The sequence below is a fragment of the Phyllostomus hastatus genome, unplaced genomic scaffold, assembly GCF_019186645.2.
Source record: "Phyllostomus hastatus isolate PE091 unplaced genomic scaffold, TTU_PhHast_1.1 phas_scaffold_1674, whole genome shotgun sequence".
Lineage (NCBI taxonomy): Eukaryota > Metazoa > Chordata > Mammalia > Chiroptera > Phyllostomidae > Phyllostomus > Phyllostomus hastatus.
The window spans coordinates 24,525,891-24,546,505 of record NW_025334011.1 but is presented as its reverse complement, the minus strand read 5'-3'; the positions used below and the strand labels follow the sequence as shown (position 1 = coordinate 24,546,505).

Sequence of the window (20,615 nt, the reverse complement as noted above, 5' to 3'; positions counted from 1 at the left end):
CAGGACAAGGAGCCAGCGCACAGTGCGGCCAGCTGCGCGGTGCGCATCCTCGGGCTCAGAGACGTGCGGCCAAGGGGTCCCAGGCTGCGCCTTTGTCCTCAGCCAGCCTCACACGACGAGAATGTGAGCTGGGACAGAAAAGCAAAAATCAACATTTCCGCTAGTTTTGTGAAGGCGAGTGTGCACACCAGCAACCAAACACAGGAGAGGAGAGGAGGAATGGAGGAGAGACGGAACAGGCCCTGTTTCCCTGGCAACTGCAAAGTATTACAGGCTACAGGTGAGATTCTAGTTGGGCGGTTTGTGCGTACATTCCTAAAAGCAAAATAATGTTTCCCTGATTTTAAGATAAAGAGTTTCAAAAAAAGGAGACTGATCTACAAGTATCACTTGAAAAAAAACAACTGGGCACTTAAGATTCATCTTTCCTTTTCATTACAATTTTGCTTTGCAATATGGTCCTTAAAATTCATTTGGTGACCTTTTAAGAATGTCCTATCATGCAGTATGGCGAGAAAACTAATGCCCTTCAGCAAACCAGCCGTTTTGTTAACACAATACACACGCAGACAGGTTACTTCATCAGCAGCTATGATTTCAACCTTTTACAAAATGTATGGCTTTAATTTCTAGCGTTTGGGCACATGACCAGAATAATAGTGAGTATAATTATAGATAAATAGGAATTAGAAATTATGAATAAATGTAAGGAAAGAACATAACCATTTAAAAGAAAATAATTGAGATAAAATGTAAAAACAAAGTTGTTTATACATAAGATAAATTTCAATTTATTTTAAAAAATGTCATTATGAGAACAAATATACTATATATAGTCAAGTTCACCTTAATCACAATGAAGTCAGGATAAGGTAAAAAGAAATAGTCCTCATATATAAGGGTATTTAGAATGTCAGCCATATCAAGACCCTCTGTTTTTAAACACTGTATAGGGCATCTCACTTTGTAAAAAGATGATCCAGCCCTCAAGAACCCTTTAACCAAATCCAATATAAACAGGAGTAAAATAAAAACTACTTTAAAAATATATTTCAATTAAGACCATTAAGAATCCATGATATTATTTCAGGAGGACAAGAGCTGGCCAAGACACTAAATACTGTAGTTCGAAGAGAAAAAAAAATACAATCATTTTATGTAACTTACAAGGCAAATTGAATACTATGAAAAATATCCTTCACAGCACATTTAAAAATCTGAATTTAAATAATACTCAACAGGAAAGAAACATTCTGTGACAGTGGCTGAGATATAATAACAAAAGGGTGTGGTATCTGAGGGTGGCCCTTCCCAGTCTGTTATCTGAGGTTTAAGACGCCACCCTGAAATAGTTCTGGTGACAATTTTTGTGGCTACAACTCAGCAGTGGGACGGTGTGGGAGCAAACTAGTCCTGCTCAGGCAGTGTCACCTAGTCCGCTGTTTTCTTCCCTTTTACATTAATCCTGAGATCTTGCTCACAGAACACACGGAATCTGAAGAATCTTTTGTTTCCTCCTGTTTACTAGCTACCTTGGAAAATGCAGAACTAAAATTAGGTGATAAATTAAGTCTTTGGAAATATTCCTCACTAAAAAGAGAAACAATTTTGCTTATCTGGAACCTTACTTGGAATATTACTTTAACTGGGAACAGAACACACATCGCAGAATTTTAAGACACGGACTCACCAAAATATTGTGCAGACGTGTCCTTAAAAGACTTCCACGTTAGGAAGTAGCAGTTTCTGTGTCATCTGTCCCCACTGGGATGGCTGTGGCTATCCAGAGTATAGGGCTTTAGGAAGCTTATGTATATGCGACGACGAACGTGTATGTGCCCATGCAGCACCTACATATGTGTATGATAACATGTTTCTATAAACACTATGTACACGTATATACACAGTAAGTGCTCATACACACGTCTCCCAGTGACAGACCTTCAGTGTGATGAGACTTGTGTTCTTTAAATTACCACCCTTTCCAAACTCAACCTTTCTATTCCACTCTCACAACTCAAAATTATAGTACATCCTACTCTAAACGTTGCATTTCAATTTTCAATCAGAAAAAAACTAGGCAAACCAAATTATATCAAGACACAAAGGCATAGTTAGGGCTAACATACTGTCCTTTACCCTTCAAAAACAAAAAGCCAAAAATGTATTTTAAGACACTATGAAAATTTAACATTTTCTTAGAAAAGAAGAAGAAATCCCTCCCTATCTTGGAGAACTGGGTATGAGAGACCTACACTGGCTTTCACGTGGGTATGCTTGGGATCAACGGCTAGATTAGAGACTCGTGAATAACAAATTAGACCCAAGCCCCCTCCTCCCGAATCCTTAAAGTAGATGGAAGTGACAAATCACAGAAACCTTTAGGTCTTCAAGGTTATTCTCTGAGTTCTTGGGAAAAAAGGATGATATGGGGCTGACCCCTGTTCACAGAGGGAAATCCCAGCTCAGCGGTGGGATGGGATGGGGCAGCCCTTACTGTTCTCAGCCCCCAGGCCGGACTCCTGAGTCCTGGTACCTGTCACCGCTGGTCCTCAGCAGGGCACCGCCATTGGGACGGGCGTGACTACTCTTTACAGTGCACAGCGCACTACAGGGCCAAACAAACCTGGCCGTCCTCATCCTGCAGCCCCCACTCGCTCTCCATCACAAGTTCTCCTTCAGCAGGCCGAGCTTTCGCAAGGCCTCCCGGCGGGCTTCCTCAGTGGAGCCTCGGCCAGCAAACTGGACCGTGATGCCCTGGGGTCTGAACCCCACAGCCCTGGGCAGCGAACCTGACCGCTTCCTAGCATCCTGGCCGCAGTCTGGCGGCCGGTGCTCGTACACGCTCTTGCTGGCGTTCTGGCGTGCAAGTTTGCTGGTGAGAGCAGGGTCCGGATGGAAGGTGACAGTTTTCCCAGTAGAGAAAAAGCCACCAGGCTCACTCTTTAGGACATCGTGGATGCTCTGGAAGCCATTGGCCAGTGGCGGGGTCTGCTCCGTCTGCACGCCTCTGGACTGCTGACTGCTGGGCTGCCCTCCTGCCCGTGCGGACAAGGCTTCCGGGATGGGGCCCGGCTTGCTCTGGTCACGTGTCCCCTGCTCCGGCGAGACGCTTCTCCTCCGCTCAGGGACATCACCCTTTTGGGCCCGATCTTCCGTTTCTCCCAAGGAGAGAAAAGAGACGCCATTAATGTTGGCCAGGACCCGGGCTTTCCGCTCCTGCACGCTGACCGCTGCCTTGGAGATGGTCTTGTTGAACTCCTTCCCGGCACTGTTGGTCACGCTGATGTTGCTGGGGAAGCGGTGGACCTTGGGTGCAGGCTGTGCCGTGTGTCTGTGCCACAAGGAATGGTCTCCAATCCGAGGGGCTGTGGAAGTCAGTGTCCACCATTCTCCAGGCCTGCCCTCCTTTGAGGGAGAGGTGGGCGAAAGTGCTTCACTTCCTGCCAACTTCTCAGAAATTTTCTGGGCGATAATGAGTGGAGTGGGAACCGAGCGGGGCAGCTTTGGGTGCTCTGCTGGAGGAGAAGTGGAGAGCGGCTCTTTCCTGGGGTGGGCTGGCGCTGTGGGCACAGGCAGGGACAGCGGCTGAGGAGGGGCCTCTGGAACTGTGGACTCCGGCTGGGGAGAAATCTCTTTACCTTGTGTCCCGAGCTCCAGGGCAGGAATGTCTTCCTTTCCAACGGGCCCAGCCCCTGAGAAGGAAGGAGAATCCTCATAAGCTTATGTGACCTTATGTAAAAATAAACACATTACATTTCCTTCCCATTGAGTTGAAAAGGATCTCAAATGGACGTAATTCCAACTTCAGTAGTACCTCCTGTAATCTAAACTCCCTCTATCCCTGTCTCCTGGGCTAATGAAACAGAACAGAGTACATGATTCTCATAACCACAGGATGAGAGAGTGAAGGACTGCCAGGTCAGAAAAGACCAGTACCTGGGAAGCATGGTAAAAGCGACCTCCTGAGGCCCCATCCTCCTGAGGCATTAATAGGAGGAAAAGTAACTTACCTTAGCAGGGATTTTTACCAAGGGGAAATGGAGGCTAGAAGGTGGTGTGCCACACCAAGGAGTCCCTCACCTTCCTCTACGCAATGGAAATGTTTCCTGACAGGCCCAGGTGGGATTTATACACCAGCCTTGGAGCCTTTACTACCTCCAGAACATACACTGACCGCAGAATGCCTAGCACTTTTCCGCCCTTCGGTTCACACACCTGTCTTCTGCTGCAGAACAGCAGTGTCATACTTGTCTTTGTATTGCAGAACCTCATATGATGCCTGGCACAGAGCAGGCACTTAAAATTGTTATGCAAATACCATGTTAGGGAAGTGAAGGGCAAGGGCTTACTTTCAAAGTGTGTTTTCCTCTACATCTTTATATGATCTGACATTTTAAAAGGAACAGCTGGTTCAAATTTTAGGAAGCATACTTTAAAGAAGTGTGACAAAAATAGGGATTTCATATTAAGTCTCTTCTTTAAAGAGATGGCTGCAAACTAAGCTCCATCTTTGGAATCTACGGTCATAGTATTCGAAATTGGGTGTAACACACAGCATTGCTTACAAATAAAAAAGAAAAAAATATTTCTAGAGGCTCATGACAAATGGCAATATTTTGTAGTTAGCAGAGCTAAATTATTTTCCTTGTTTTCCTAGTTTTTCCTCATCATTACCAACCCTTATCCCCTTGACCACATTTATTTCTAATTAGGAAGAAAAATGGAAGAAAACTTTCTCCTTGTCCCTCTCCTTTGGTTGCATCACAGGACTCGAAGGACAAAGAGTGCACCTCTTTTCTGGTGCTGCCCTGAGTAAAGCAAAGGCACAAAGAGGATCCTGAGCTGAGTTTTTGTTCTGATCTTCTCCTGTTTTCCTGAGCCAGCTGACTTTTCATTTTCAGTGCCTACATTGGAAAGTCATGCTGCAGCAATAGGGATATACTCTTGCACAGAAAGTGAGATTAAACTTCAAGGACTAAAATACAAGTACCTCACATGTTTTCTTTCTATAATGAACTGTTACCTGAAAGCTATTTCCAATTTTCTTTCTTTTTAATGCAGATAAACAAGCTATCTGTATGCCCAATTAGTCTCATTCTTAATTCTAGTCCTGTTGGAATTTCCTTTCTCATATGTTGTCATCCAAATATGCTAAGAAAATATCTACTTACCCTATTTTGCCATGTATAATGGGCACCATGTTTTTGGCCCAAATTTTCAGGAAAAGAAAAATCTTTCATTTCAATTTTTTCATTCAATTATTTATTTATTTACTTATTTATTTATTGAAATAAAACAGATAATTGCATTCCAGGGTATTATTTGGCATACAGATATCATTACAGCTTTCTAGTTATACTTCTAACACAAGAGCATAAATAAAAGAATTAAAAACATTTCTATAGATATGGAATTAGGACTACCTATGAATAACACGCACCCTTATTTTTCCTTAAAAAATCTGGGCAAAAAGAATGTGTATTATATATGGCAAAATATGGTAGTTGAACAAACTACCCTAAAAAAACAGATAAGCCCCGAGAGCCTCCACAGTGGCAGACACACAGAGCAGTGCCTCTGTGGCGTGTAAAACACACACAAAGCAAGCCAGAGTCTGGGGACAGGGGCCTCACTCCTCACCTGCTGCTTCAGTCACACCCGGAAGGCACTCAGGTTCCCCAGCCGCGGGTACTGGCTGCACTAAGTCGATGACATCTTCTGGCTCCGAGGGGCTGGAAGTGCTCCCTTCCAGAGACTGTGGGGAGTGGCAGTGTACCCCACTGTCACAGAGAACTTGCTCCTCGAAGTCATCCTCCAGGGAATCAATAGTCTCTTCAAAAAACAGGATGACGTCCTTTTCCTCATGTGTGAGATACTTCAGGCTCTCATCATCCTATATAATAGGTTTGGGGATTGGGAATGGAAGAGATAAAACAAGTAGTTTCGCTGAAGAAAAAAAGACCAGGACCAAGTCTGGATAGATACAGAGCCCAGGGGAGGATTTACCACACTAGAAAATTTCCCACGTGGGGAGAGTCTGCCATGCAGGTTACCTCACTAACACACCTGTGCCTGTATGACTCTCACCCTTTCACTTGTGTGAAAAAGGAGGGTGTCAAAATGATACAGAAATAAAGGATCCTAGGCCCTATTGTTAGCTCTATTCCTGTGGTTCCTAGTGAGTTGATGATGAGAAAGCAATTCTTCTTCGGTCCTCCTTGGGAACACTGTTTGAAGCACTTACTGCTCTCAGACACACTAGCTTTCTCATAATAGCAATGCGGGAAATCTCTGCTTGAAGGTGGTGAGCTCACATATTTATATCTTCCTCCAGAAACCTCACCAACAACAATGGGACTTATTTTCTTTAAAAAGGCACAAATCACAAAGACAAAAATAACAGAAAAAGAGATGACAGCAACGAAATTTGTAAAGTTAGATAGCAAGACAGGTGTAATTGACTCAGCAGACCCAAGAAAGATGAGTTTTAGTCAGCAGCAGGGAAAGCCACTAAGCAACCTACAGAGTACGTGAGGGCTTCCCCTGGTCCTGGGGGGCTTCCCACAGTCCTGGGAGGCAGCCCTGAGGCCCAAGCACTGGTGGTGCTGAGTGGTTCTGAAGTGTGGCAAAGATGATGTTGACAAGAGCAGACCGGGTTAAAAGGCTCTTTCAGAAGTGATTAGATCACCCAAGTAGAAAGCTAGACATTTTTTTCTTAAAGAAGATAAAAGAGATAAAAGAGAGATTTGAAGTAGGTAACATCAAGCAGCATTGACATAAAGGACCACATTGAAAATGGGAAGTAAATGAGACCAAGTTGATACTCTGCCCAGAAGACTGGAAGAGTCTTCCCTGGGGATCTGAATGGTCCAAGGGCCAGAAGGCCAACACCACAGATACCCAGTAAAATAGCTCAGCTAGATTGCTCTACAGTGCAGACCAATCAGCAAAACCCAGCGGATAATTTTTTTTCCAGCGGATAATTTTTAATCATGTTCTTAACATTCTACTCATACATATTTGCCTAGAACTAATGATCCCTAAGCAGCTGAGAAAAACCTCTAACATGAGAGACATATCAAAATAAAACAAAAATAAACAAAACAATTTACAAGAAACTATGCAGAATGATGAAAATTTCAAAAAGATGATCATTAATATCCTCAGAGAGATAAGAAGAGATATTGAATCTGTAAAAAATATGATGCTATTTAAAAACTAGAAAACAAAAAAGAGCTCTTAGAAATTAAATTTATGACAGTAGAAATAAAAAATGAAATAAAAGCCTGGAAAATAAAGTAGAGACACTGGAAAAGTACAACAAAAGTAAAAAAGAGAATTTTTTTAAACAGAGAAAAAAGAAAACTAGAGGAAAATGGTCAGAGGTCCAACATCTGAATAATGGGGGTTCCAGAAAAAGAAATCAGAGAAAAACCGAAGGCAAGGAATTATTAAAATAAGTAAGTAAAATAAATAAAGTGTCTTCAAACAGAAGGATCAAAAGGGGCCATCAGAATAACCTAATGAACAAGAATAAACTAAACTATGCCAAGGTGCATTTTTGTGACAGTTCAGTACACCAAAGACCAAGGAAAGATCCTGAAAGCTTCTCAGAGTGAAGAAAGGCCACATAACAAGAGATCAGGAGTCAAAACAGCGCCAGACCTCTCAGCAGCAACACTGGAAACCAGAAGACAATCTTGTGATTCCTTCAAAGTTGTAAACTTTGACCAGATGATCCATTTCATCTGGTCAAGATGAAGTAGGTAAACACAGTACATGCATCCTTCCACAACTACATAAAAATTACAACTAAACTATATACCAATCACAATTCATAACCACCTGAAATCCAGCTGAATGAAAGTCCTACAAACTTGGGATATAAAGAAGCCACTTTGAGACTGGTAGGAGGGGCAGAGATGTAGAATGGGCTGGTCCCATTCTGCCACACCCAAGCGTGGCAGATAAAAATTGGGAGGGGTATCTCAGCTGCAGAGGGGCCTGCTAAGGAGCCAGGGGACCCAACCCCACACCAGGCCTCCCAGCCCAGGGTTCCAGTGCCAGGAAGGGAAGTGCCCCTAACTTCTGGTTCTAAAAGTCAATGGGCATTGTGGCTGAGTGAAATAGAGGGCTTCTAGAGTCCCACGCAGCCCCTCTTAAAAGAACTGTGCACAGACTTACTCAGACACACTCCTTTCAAACTCCAGAACTGGGGCAGCAGCTCAAAAAGCTCTAGGGGTTATGAGGAGGAACTGAATTGTTTGACATCAGGGACAGCCTTCTCCCAGACAGTAGTTCTCCAAGAGACCATTGTTCCTTTGATGAACCTTCCCTACTCAGAGCCAGAAGGCAGGTACCACACCTGAGTCTTTATCAACTTGGATATCACTGTTTGCCTTGCCCTAGTGATTCTCTGAGACCCTGCCTCACCCAACTTGCAGGCCCACCCAGGCTGTTTCCAGTGGCTTTTCCATACAAATGGTCCGTCTTGGCTCAGGATTCAGACTTTCCCAAAATCTCTCAAACAAGAAGCATCTGGCTTCAGCATGCCCCATACCTCTCCCTAAGTGGCCCAGGGTCCAGCACTAGCAGCAGCCACCCTTGGTTCACAACTTGGCCTTGCCTGGGCACCTCCAAGCCCAGTATAAGCAGCAGCCATATGTGGATTGTACAATAGCTCATGCCAGGTGGTCCCAGGCAGAACACGGGTGGTGGCTAACATTGTCTGTGCCTCCTGGGAAGCACCAGAGCCAGCACACTTAGCAGATAGCTTCAGACCTCATTGTAGCACCTCCCAACCACCTCCACAAGTGACACATTCAAGGGGCAGAATCATTAGGCACCAAAGCCCTACTGAAGTAAGTTCTGCTCTGTAGGGAGGGCCTCTGCACAGCTGATCCTCCACAGTGGTCACAGCCAGTACTTGCAGCCAACTGGCCTGGGGGTAAATCCCTCCCGTTGATGGGCCAACAGCAATCAAGGTTCAACTACAAGAGGAGGGTGTACACCACTCATATGGTGGGGTACACCTGGAATCCTCAGCTAGGGTGAATGGGGAGGCTTTGCCACTGGACCGTACTGGACATCTACTACATTAAGTCACTCTACCAAGTGCAGGAGACATAGCAGCTCTATCTAATACATAGAAGGAAACACAGGGAGGCTGCCGTAGTGGAGAGGCAAAGAAACATGTCTCAAATGAAAAGAACAAAACAAAAACTCCAGAAAAAAAAAACTAAACAAAATGGAGACAATCTACTAGATGCAGAGTTCAAAACACTGGTTATAAGGATGGTCAAAGAACTTAGGAGAAGAGTAGCTGAATTTAGAGAGAACTTCAACAGCATAAAAAAGGACATGGAAACTATAAAAAAAACACCAGTCATAGATGAAGGATATACTAACTGAAATGAATAATTTATAGGTAATCAACAGTAGAGTAGATGGAACCAAGAATCTAAACAGTGATTTGGAATATAAGGAAGTAAAAAACAACCAATCAGAACAGCAAAAAGAAAAAAGAATCCAAAAAAAACTATGATAGTGTAAGGAACCTCTGGGACAACTTCAAGTGCACCAACATTCACATCATGGGGGTGCAGAAGGAGAAGAGAGAGAGCAAGAAAGTGAAAACTTATTTGAAATAATAATGACAGAAAACTTCCTTAACCTGATGAAGGAAACAGACATACTGGTCCAGGAAGTGCAGAGTCCCAAACAAGATGAACCCAAAGAGGCTCACACCAAGAGACATTATAATTAAAATGCAAAATATTAAAAACAAAGAAAAATCTTAAAAGCAGCAAGAGAAAAACAGTTACCTACAAAGGAGCTCACATAAGACTGTCGACTGATTTCTCAACAGAAACTTTGCAGGTCAGAAGGGACTGGCAAGAAATATTCAAAATGATGAAAAGCAAGGACCTACAACTAAAATCACTGTATCCAGCAGAGCTATCATTTAGAACTGAAGGACAAATAAAGAGCTTCCGAGATAAGAAAAAGCTAAAGGAGTTCTTCATCACCAAATTAATATCACATGAAATGTTAAACGGTCTTCTTTAAGAAGGAGAAAAAGATAAAAAATATCAACAATAAAATGGCAATAAATACATATCTATCGTCAATTGAATCTAAAAAGATAAACAAACAAGCAGAACAGAAATAGACTCATAGATAGAGAATATTTTGATAGTTGCCAGATGGGAGGGACATTGGAGGGATGTTTTAAAAAGGTGAAATGATTAAGAAGTACAAATTGGTAGTTACAGAATAGTCATGGGGATGTAAAATACATCATAGGAGTGTAGTCAATAATATTCTAGTAATTATACATAGTTATGGTGCCAGATGTGTATGAGATTTATTGGGATGATCACTTAGTAAGTTATAAATGTCTACTCATTGGGGTATACACCTGAAACTAATGTAATCTTGTATGTCAACTGTAACTGAAAAATAAAAAATGATTTAGAATAAAAAAGTTTTTGAACAACTTCAGAACTCTTATTTTATACCTAACCAAATTTAAGTTAAGGTAGAATGAAAATGCTTTTAAGACATGCCAGTTCTAAACAACGTATCTCCCACATCTGCCTTTCTCAGGAATTTGCTGCAGCATTGTGGGGAGTAGGGTTGTTCCCTAGACAAAGGAAGGAACCAAGAAAAGATATGGGAGCCAGGAAAGGGGAGGGTGAGAGGGAGTCCCAGGATAATGGTAATGCCTCAGGATGTCAGCCGTGCGGTGAATGGCCAGTCCAATTCAGAGCAGACCAAAGAGCTACACAAAACGTGAAGACAGCAAATAAAATCAAAACAATTATTAACCACAGAACAACACTAAAGCTGTGAAAGCATATGAGTCACATTACCTGTAGCAATACACACACATACACAAAAATATATTAGTTATATTAGTATTTATAGTGGCAAGAAAACAAGCAAAACAAGAAACAACTAAAATGTTCAATAATGAGGGTATTATGATTAAATAAATCATGGCACATCCACAGATAAAATGTTATATAGCCATTTAAAATGGTGTTTTCAAAAGGATATAATGATTTTCTTCCCCTCCACCAAATTTTCACGTTTCACTGTTCCCTTCGAGTGCTTGCCCACATGCACACTTACTTTGCATGGATAACATGCAAGTTACTGTGCATTTTGCTTTTTACCTGTATAGTTATGATAGCTGCTTTTATATGTAGTCTTTTTTTCTGTGACTGTTGACTGTGATCGCTGTGTTTATTAAGTGGCTTTCACAGATTCCAGGAATACAATGTTAAGTGAAATAATGCATACAGAAAAATAGTTGTCTTGATGATTTAAATATATGCATGCTTTGTATCCACAAAATACAAAAATGCTTAAAAGATACATATTCAAATGTAAAGAATGGGGGGAAATAACATTAAACAACTAAAAACAGGAATGAATTAAAAGTCGTCTGGGGTGGGATGGGAGATGGACTCATGGAAGACTGGTGCCTTCCATAAACCTTATAAAACTATTTGCCTCTATACTTTGCTCACAAACTTTGATAAAACAGCAAAAAAATATGGTGGAAAGCAGAGGTGACTAAGAGCTGCCCCATTTGGCATAGAGTAATGCTTCATACATGCTGTGCTCTAGAGGGGCTCACATGCCTGCCCTCCCGCCCAAAGCATCTCACAGCATCTAACTCCCAGGCCCATTACAAGGCCTGGGGTCTCCACAATTTGAGTGGCTTTTCTTTAGTTTAAGGCATAGTATACATTTGTTTGGGGGATAATTAACACAAAAATACATGCAAATTTCTCAAACTAGCCTGGCCATAGGAGTTGAAGGAATGATGACCCAGGAAACTCTCTGCAGCAAGGGTTAGGTCGGAGTATATAATGAATATTGCTAGAGGGATATCTATGGCATGTAGGTAAGCCAACAGAACAGAAGACTGCTAGGGAAGATAAGCAATACATATCCATTGGATATAAACCTGTATACAATTGCTGGGTCATAGGATATGTGTCTGCTTTGGTAGATACAGCCAAACAGTCCTCTGAGTGGCCATACCAATTTACAGTCCCTCCTGCAGGGCTGCGTGCTCTGACACCCTGTGAGACAGGCATGTGCTAGTGTCTCGTTCTGACTTCCAGTCCAGTTCCAAGGAGATTAATGGTGCTAAGCAATTCTTTTCCATAATATTTGACTGGCCATTTGGAGTTCCCCTTATGAAGAGCCTGTTCAAAAGTCTTTTGTCTATTTTTCTGTAAATTGTCTTAAAAATAATTTACAGGATTATACACACTAAATACAAATCTCTTTTTGAATATATTTATTGCAACAATCATCTCACTGGCTTGTGTTTTTCTCTGTCTTAACGGGGTCTTTTGATGACTAGTCCTTAATTCTAATGTAGGACACTGGATCAATCTTTTCTTTCATGATTAGAGCTTTTCGTGTCCTATTTAGGAAGTCACTACCTACTGCTTGGTCATGAAAATATTCCCCAGTGTTTTGTTCTAGAAGCATCACTGTGTTCACTCTTCAACATTTAGTGCGACAATCCACCTGGAATGAACTTTGTGTCTGATGTGAGGTCGAGATTCATTGTCTTCTAAATGGTCCCCCCACTGCGACCGCACCACCCTTTCCCCACCACAGGTCTCCGTGGTTGTGAATCAGGTGACAGTGCACATGGTGGTCTGTTTTCGAATTCCCTTTTATGTTCATTTGTCTGCTTGTTTGTCTGTACACCTATAAACACTTTTAATTATTATAACTTTATAGTAAGCCTCGATATTTGGAGTTTACGGCCCTCTGGTTTGCTGTTCTTTAAATCTGTGGTAGCCTTTCTTGGCCCCTTTTAATCCCATGTGAATTTTCATATGAGCTTGTCAGTTTCTCCCTGCTGGGTGGAACTCCCAGCTCCCTGCTGGGACTTTGGGACTGCACAGAAGTTCATCACATTGAGGAGCACTGATGTTTTACAGTATTTTCAAATCCACAAATAAAGAACACGCCCTCATGTACTGGGGGCAGTGTGCTAACTCAAAGTGTGAGATCTCAACCAGCAGCAGCAGCAGCACCTGGGAACTTGTCAGAAACACCAGTTCTCGTGACGTCTCAGGTCTACTGAGTCACAGACATTAAGGGGTGGGCCTTCACTTTGTGTCTGAGCACAGCCTCTGGGTGACACTGATGCACTGAGTGTGACAGGCACCGATTTGGTTCTCTCATTCCTCTCAATATTCTGTGCTTTCCAGTGAGAGATTTTATAATTTTCATCCTATGTCTTCTTAGATATTTAATGGTTTTTGGTGCAATTATAAATGATATCACTTTTAAATTTTTATAATTATTGCTGGCATATAGAAATACAAAGTATACTGACCTTATGCAAATTTAACAAATTTGCTGTGTAATTGTGTTTATCTGTAGATTCTTTTCAATCTTCTATATATACAACAGTGTCTACAAATGAGAGAATTTTATTTCCTCTTTTCCATTCTTATGCCATTCATTTTTTTTCATTCTGCCATATCGCACTGGCTGGGTCCCCAGGCAAGTGAATGGAAGTGGCACCTTTGTCCCTGTATCAGGGAAAAAGCTTTCAATACTTTACCATTAATGCTTGCTGGAGGTTTCTTTTAAAATGATATTTATCAGATTAAGAAAGTTTTCTTCTATTTCAAATTTGCTAAGTGTGTTTGTTTTAAAATAATGAATGGGTTTTTAATTTTGTCAGGTGCTTTTTCTACCTTTACGGAGTGGCTCTTATTTGGGGGTGACTTTACCCTCCATGTGGCACTTGGCAATGTCTGGAGGTATTTTTCGCTGTCACAGCTGTGTGAATGCTATGAGATTCGAGACATCCTACCACGCACAGGACACCTCTCCCGTAAAGACCAATCTGGCCCAAAATGTCAGCAGTGCCCAGACTGAGGACAGATTAATCACATATGTTTTCTTATCACGTTAATTAACTGAATTTCAATGATTGATTTTTAAATATTAAACCAACCTTGCATTCTGGAACGAGTCCAACTTGAATGTCATACTGTTTTCCTTGGTGTACTAATTTGACTTGTCTAGAGTTTCTGCATTTATAGTCACATGACAGGCTGACCTATAATTTTCCTTTCATTGTAATCAGATTTTATAAAACTTTAAAAAATTTTAACTTTTGAAACAATGTGCCTTAATTTTGATTCATAGCATGTCTTCTTGCTCTACCTGTCCTGAGACTAACTGGGGGTGGGGAGGAAAAATATGCTGATTTTAAGAATTTTTTTCAGCTGTAATTAGAACAATTTCATATTAACTAGATCTCTGTAATTTTATTAATTTACACATTTGGCAGTTGTATAGTCTCTGAGACCTTCAATAACAGGGTCAGCATGAGGGGCATTGGCAAGATCCTTTAAAGGAAAATGGGCACAAAATATTCCTGATTTAATACTTTTTAACTGAGTACTGGACCAAGGAAAAGAGGAATAGGTTAAAAAAAACCACACACAACAGTCTCATAATCTTAGCAATCCTTTACATCTATAGAACATATGACTAAGAAGTTTGTACTTTATTTGAGATTTCCAGATGGAGCCCCACCTACCTTCCTTTCAAATTTCACCTCCTACTACTCTCTCTTTCATAGTCTACTGCAGCAGTGGCAAACTTTTTCTGTAAAGAGCAGATAGTAAATATTATGGGCTTTGCAAACTTTATGGCAGGTAGCAATGACTGAACTCTGTCAGTGTAGTGTGAAAGTTATAGATATGTTGATGAATAGGCCTACCTTTGTTACAATAAAATTTCATTTACAAAAACAGGTTTGAGACCAGATTTGGTCCACAGGCTGTAGTTTGCGAGCTCTTGCTCTATAATTAAATCAAATCATTTGCTATGCCCATCTCTGCAGAGCCACACCTTACCTATCGTTCGTGGCCCAGTTTAAGCGTCACCACACCTCCAGCCTACTCCCATAGCAGCTCCCGAATCATACATTCAAATACTTGAGCATCTACTAAGCATTGCACAATGTAAATACAACAGTGTCAACAATGTTTGTGCTGTTAGTGGGCCATCTAATGAGGGCTTCAGATAAGAAAACAGGCAATTACTTTAGAGTGTGGAAGTGAGTGTAATGCACACATACAGCATGGAAATCAATCCACACTTTTAGGGAAGGGGGTCTGATCTGGAAAAACTGTGGAGAGGAAATAAAATACATCAATCATGTAAAAGAAATGGGTTGAGAGTTAAACAAAAAGGGACGAGGGGTAGTTAGATATGTGTTTTGAAGAGTCATGTTGGTTATAGTGTTGAAAATACTGAATATAGGAAAAACATTTAGAGAAGAACTAAAGGTCACCTAAACTAGTGTAGTAGTAATGGGAACAGAGACGAGTGGATGATTTCAGAGATACGGGATGGGGCGGCTCAGTAGATTGAGTGCCGGCCTACAAACAAAAGGGTCGCTGACTCCATTCCCAGTCAGGGCACATGCCTGGGTTGGGGGCCAGGTTCCCAGTAGGGGGCGTGTGAGAGGCAAGTACACATTATTGTTGCTCTCCCTCTCTTGCTCCCTCCCTTCCCCTCTGTCTAAAAATAAATAAATAAAATCTGTTTTTTAAAAAAGTATAGTCATGGACACAGACAACAATGTGGCAAAGGCAGGGGGTGGGGGCTGGATGGAGAGGGCAAAGGGGAGGGAAATGGGGAACAACTGGAATAATGTCAACAATAAAAAGTAAAAAGTATAATCAACTCATATAAAATTTTATGTTCTACTATAGCTGTTCATCACCCATGCTCTTTACTTCTGCTGGACTTATCACTGAAAGGAAAACTCATGTCTGATATGTCTGTGAACTGTCCATGGAACTTGAGGTCATCTGGTGTCCAGCACATGGTCACTGTGACCAAAATATCACACTTCCTCGCCAGGTCTGTCTGCTTTGGCCCTCTGGTGATGAGAACATGAAACTTTCATAAGAAATCCAGCGATACTATTCATTTTGTGAGTCTTCTAGATTTTCTTACAGATTGGTGGGGTCATCTGGAGGGTCACAGTGTGCGGCAGAGAGCTTCCTGCCTCACCTTTTCTTGGCACACCTTATTCTTGCTGGATGACCCTGTCCCCATCCACTCAGCACACGCTGCTGCCCTCGCAGCTCCACCCCAAGACAGTTCACATTTTCTTTCATCCATGCGGAGTGGTTTACCGCAGTGACTCAACAAAGAAGCCTTGTGACTCTAAAACCATCAGGGCTCTCGGTGGAACACAGATCCCTATAGTTAACAACTACAACCACCACAGATGCTGTTAAGATACCATGATAACGACGACGACAACAACAACAACAACAACAACAACAACAACAACATGCATTACTACAACTGTTTGTTGAATTAAAAGTCTAGGGAAATAATTAATGCTCTCTGCCCTTTCCCTCCTACTCTGACCTTCCCATTCAGTGTTTCAATGGGGTTACCCACAAGTTGTTTTATAATCTACCTTGGTTAGGTATAATAATCTCCCTTTGGTTGTATAGGCAGCAGACCTAAATGGGCAACTGGCCTGCAGTTTAAGTCACAGGCCAACTTCCCACATTAAGGGAGAGGGAAAAATAAGAATGGAGTATATAAACCCATGCATTTAATCCAACCTAAGAAAGCAAGGAGTCCCAACATAAGCTTGCTTTTATTTCGAAAATAAGCTTAGGAATGGATGTCCTCCACCATTGTTTATGTTCTGTCAAAAAGTGTAAGACTCACAGGCCGAGAGACGTAACACAGAGATCAATTAGTCCAGATGCCTCATTGGAAAATGTGAAAACTGGATTCAGAAGCAATGCAATGATTTTCCAAGGCTGTACAACTATTTTGTAGAAGGGCCAAGACTAGAACTAGCACTACACTCACTTTTTGTGTTCTACTTATTTCCCTTGCTCATCACATACTAATCCAAGACCCATGTTTGGACACCTGCACAGGCCTCATACACCTTACCCTGGCATTCCTAAAGCTCATGGTTTTACCTCAGTGTTCCTGTGTAATGTGAGACACAAGTCAATTTTAACCAGGCTGCTGCTCAGTGAGCAGAGTCCCAGGTCCTGGAAGGCAGACTCCTGTATCCTCAACCTATTCGAGGTCTCTCTAAGGTTAGAGGCCGGAAAATGCGTAGGGTGACTGGAATGTATCCTCAAGTACCTTCTTTGTGATCAGCCTGGCCTTGAGCCCTACCTAAGGGGCAGGGCCAAAAATGCTGTGGGTTAGGTCTGTTGCCTAATTCCCCAAATACGAAGCAGCCCTCCCAACGAACCTGGACTCTGCTTGCACCTGGGAGAGGAAAGAAAGTAGAAACAGGGAAAAGCCCTGGTGCCAAGGGCAGGGGAGCAGCGTATTCAAGGACAGAAAAGAGGCACGGGGCCTTTGTCCAAGAGAGTTCCTGTCTACTCCTCCTGTTCCCAGGAGATGCTGACACTGCCTTTCTCAGACAGGCGCATTAAAGAGGAAGGCCCTGGGGAAGAGGTAGAGCATGAAAAGCAAGGCTGTGGGAACACGCAAATCTACAGAGCCCGAGAGTCAGGGGGAAATGGGGAGGGCCTGCTAACTGGTCAGGGTTTTTTGGGGGTGATGGAAATGTTCTAATGTACTGTTCTAAATGTGATGATGGTTGCACAACTCTGAATTACTAAAAACCATTGAGTGGCATACTTTAAGTGGGTGAACTGTATGGTATGTGACATATCTTAATGAAGCTGTATATTAAAAAAGAAAAAAAGCAAGGCAGCAGATGAGAGGCCCACATGGAGGAGGGAAGAAAGCCTGAGTCCTAGCAGGGACGGGCCTGCTCAACTGGTGCTTTTGGAAGTGGAACTTGTTAACTTAGTTCCCAAAGAACTAAGTGGACAGGAAATGAGGATGAATAAAAACAGTAGCTTTCTTTGGAAGGTAGCAACAGACTGACAGCAGAAGTTTTTAAAAATTTCCTTTCCATAAGCGGTGTTTTTAATGCACCAATTTGGGCTGTGGAGCAAAAGGAAGCTCTTTAAGGCTACAAATCTCTAGATGCTAAAAAAATTACATAGGAAACCATGCTCCATCCAATCTGCCTACCATGTTGACCTCAGGTTAAGGGTACAAGTCTTCAAGGGAAGAAGTATGTACATTTCTACCTAATATGCATGATTGTAAGGAATTAATTTCTACTATGTTCAGAGTAGAAAATTCAAAGTGCTAAACCTGCTGAAGGAAATGTGTGCACGCTGTGCAAGGCTGGACGGAGAGAACCAAGTACTGCTCTGGCTGACGCCTGTGCCCCCGCACAAAGACGGTGGAAAATGTCCCCTGGTCCCAGTGGAGTGCAGAGAAGAGCACCCAGATCAGGTGATGGCAAACCTTTCAGCAAATGCTGCCAAACATTATAAAAGTCAAGAGCCTAGATATGCCTGTGGGAGCACAGATGTGGGATGGGAGTTTTCATTTTTGGGGAAATGATAGAAAAAAACCTTTGAACAAAAAAAGTTTAAAAGGCTTAAAATACTCACACTAAATGAACCCCTATCTCCAAAAACTACTAGATTAATTAAGTTCTTAGGCTTCTTTCTTTTGTTTCGTTTTTCTTTTAGACAAAGGTATTTGCTTTCACTGCAGACTAAGACCATTGTGGCAGCTTGTTGTGAGGGAGGAAAAAAGAACCAGCACAACTCATCTTTATTCTAAACAAACAAACAAGCAAACAAACACATCGTAAAAAGATTGTCATGCTTAAAAATATTTCTTTTCTTTTTTGTTGTATTTTTTCCATTACCATTTAGTCCCCTTATTCCCTCCACCCTCCTGCCGAACACCACACTGTCAAAGTAGTTCTTGAGATCTCTTAACCAGTAGCCTCCAAGGCGGGCAGCCTTGGGTATTTGTTTTGGAGGAGTGTGATTTGATGTTCACATTTTCTTCTCACGGATACCAAAATGATCTCCCTGACACTTGAGCAAGGTATTATTGATGGAATAATCTAAACTGATGAGGGAATGCTCTGCAGCTGAAACAGAATAGGGGCAGAATGAAGAAAACAAGTCAGCCTCTTTGTAGTTCCTCACATAGCTTTAAATGCTGTGCTTACTTTGGCAGTCTCACGAGAAAGACCCTGAGTGCATGTGGTGTTTCCCACAGTTTCAGCACGGGGTTTAATTACGGTTATTTCTAACTAGTCATTGTTGTAATTCTTCACTAGGGCTAACTCAAACCTGTACTTCTGGCCGGAAAGAGACACAAACAGACCACTGAGGGATGAGATATGTGTACAGCTTTGATTACAGATCTAAGAATAATGGGTTTGAGGGACCACAGCTGGGCTCCGTGGCTGCATTAAACTTTGAACTGGCAATATTATAGAGAGACCTTAATTGAGATGCAACTGCCGTAAGTGCGTGGCATCACACATGCGCCTAGACCCCTCGTGAGCTTGGGCCACACCGTCCTAGAGTTTCTCATGGCTCTCTTGCCCCTGAACTGTGAGTTCCTGAAAAGATTAAAACTGGGTTTTATTCCATCATCTATTAATTGTTGTATGTAGTAAGCATTTATTAAATGTTTATTGAACTTTTATAAAAAAGCTATGTAAGCCTCATCTTAAAATGGCTGTTTTGACCAGCAAGCTTTGGGTTTAATCTGGGTAAGGAGACAGAACTGAAAGGAAGATGGCATTACTACTAACCAGTCTGCTTTCCAGGCCTCTGTTCTGTTTTCCTTCCTTGAGATCATCTAGCAACACGTGTGTCAGATTTCTAGTGTACTCCTGAGACCCCAGTCCAAGCTGACCATGAAGATGGCATTCACCATGGCTGGCTGTTCCTTCTCACTCCGTGACTACATGGGTGTGGCCGAACCACATCAAAGGCTCTGGAGAAGGAAGGGATTAATCAGGAGCTGACTACAGCTATCTAGTCACAGACTCACTATGTGACTTTTGGGCCACAACATTTGTCAGCTGAGCAAGGAGGGTTCCAAGGTAGTTCATTGAATATTAAATCTCCAAAAATTCAACAATGAATTTGGGCCATTGTTTTTGCCCACATTACAGATCAAAATGAACTGGAAGTATGTTTGGGGATTCTGGATGTTTCCAATCCACACTAAAGAAGCACATATATCACTTACTTTCTTAAGAACTACAGGTAGTAAGAGCTTCCCACTCTCCAACGAGCCAAAGCATGTTCTTCCGTAGGGGGAGTTCCAGATGCTGTAGGGCCACAGGCCGAATACAGACCTATGGACTCTGACAGGAGGCTGCATCCCATCCCTGGTGGTGGCACCCAAGTGCTTAAAAGCTACGTGAGTGTTTGAGATGCTGGCCTTAAGGGGTTAAGAACATACGTAACCTCACACCCCAAGCTTCTTTTGTCACCTTGAAGAGCTGTCACTATGAAGGTCTCTGAATCCTTCTTGAACCTTTTATTTTGAATCTGTGTCACCGCTGGAGGTAGTACTTGCAAAACCACACTACCAACTTTGCAAAGGCATGCTGCCTTGTATTGTATGAAAGCTTCTTAAATTTCAAAGGAAAAAAAAACATTCAAAAGACATCCTCTCAGTCAAGTATTTCAGGATTTGGCCAATTT

The 20,615-nt window shown here is 42.1% G+C and overlaps 1 protein-coding gene across 3 annotated transcripts in view; it reads right to left on the bottom strand.

The window, feature by feature from the left end:
* Positions 1-600: 600 nt before the first annotated feature.
* Positions 601-20,615, bottom strand: part of PROSER2 (proline and serine rich 2) — a 43,299-nt gene continuing 23,284 nt past the window's right edge. For all 3 annotated transcript variants that reach the window (XM_045858171.1, XM_045858172.1, XM_045858174.1), the window contains 2 exons: positions 5,644-5,896; positions 601-3,695 (listed from right to left, as the gene is read on the bottom strand). In XM_045858171.1, the coding sequence (XP_045714127.1) occupies positions 2,665-3,695; positions 5,644-5,896 (1,284 nt within the window). In that variant the 3' untranslated portion in view covers positions 601-2,664. The remainder of the gene's footprint in view (positions 3,696-5,643; positions 5,897-20,615) is intronic.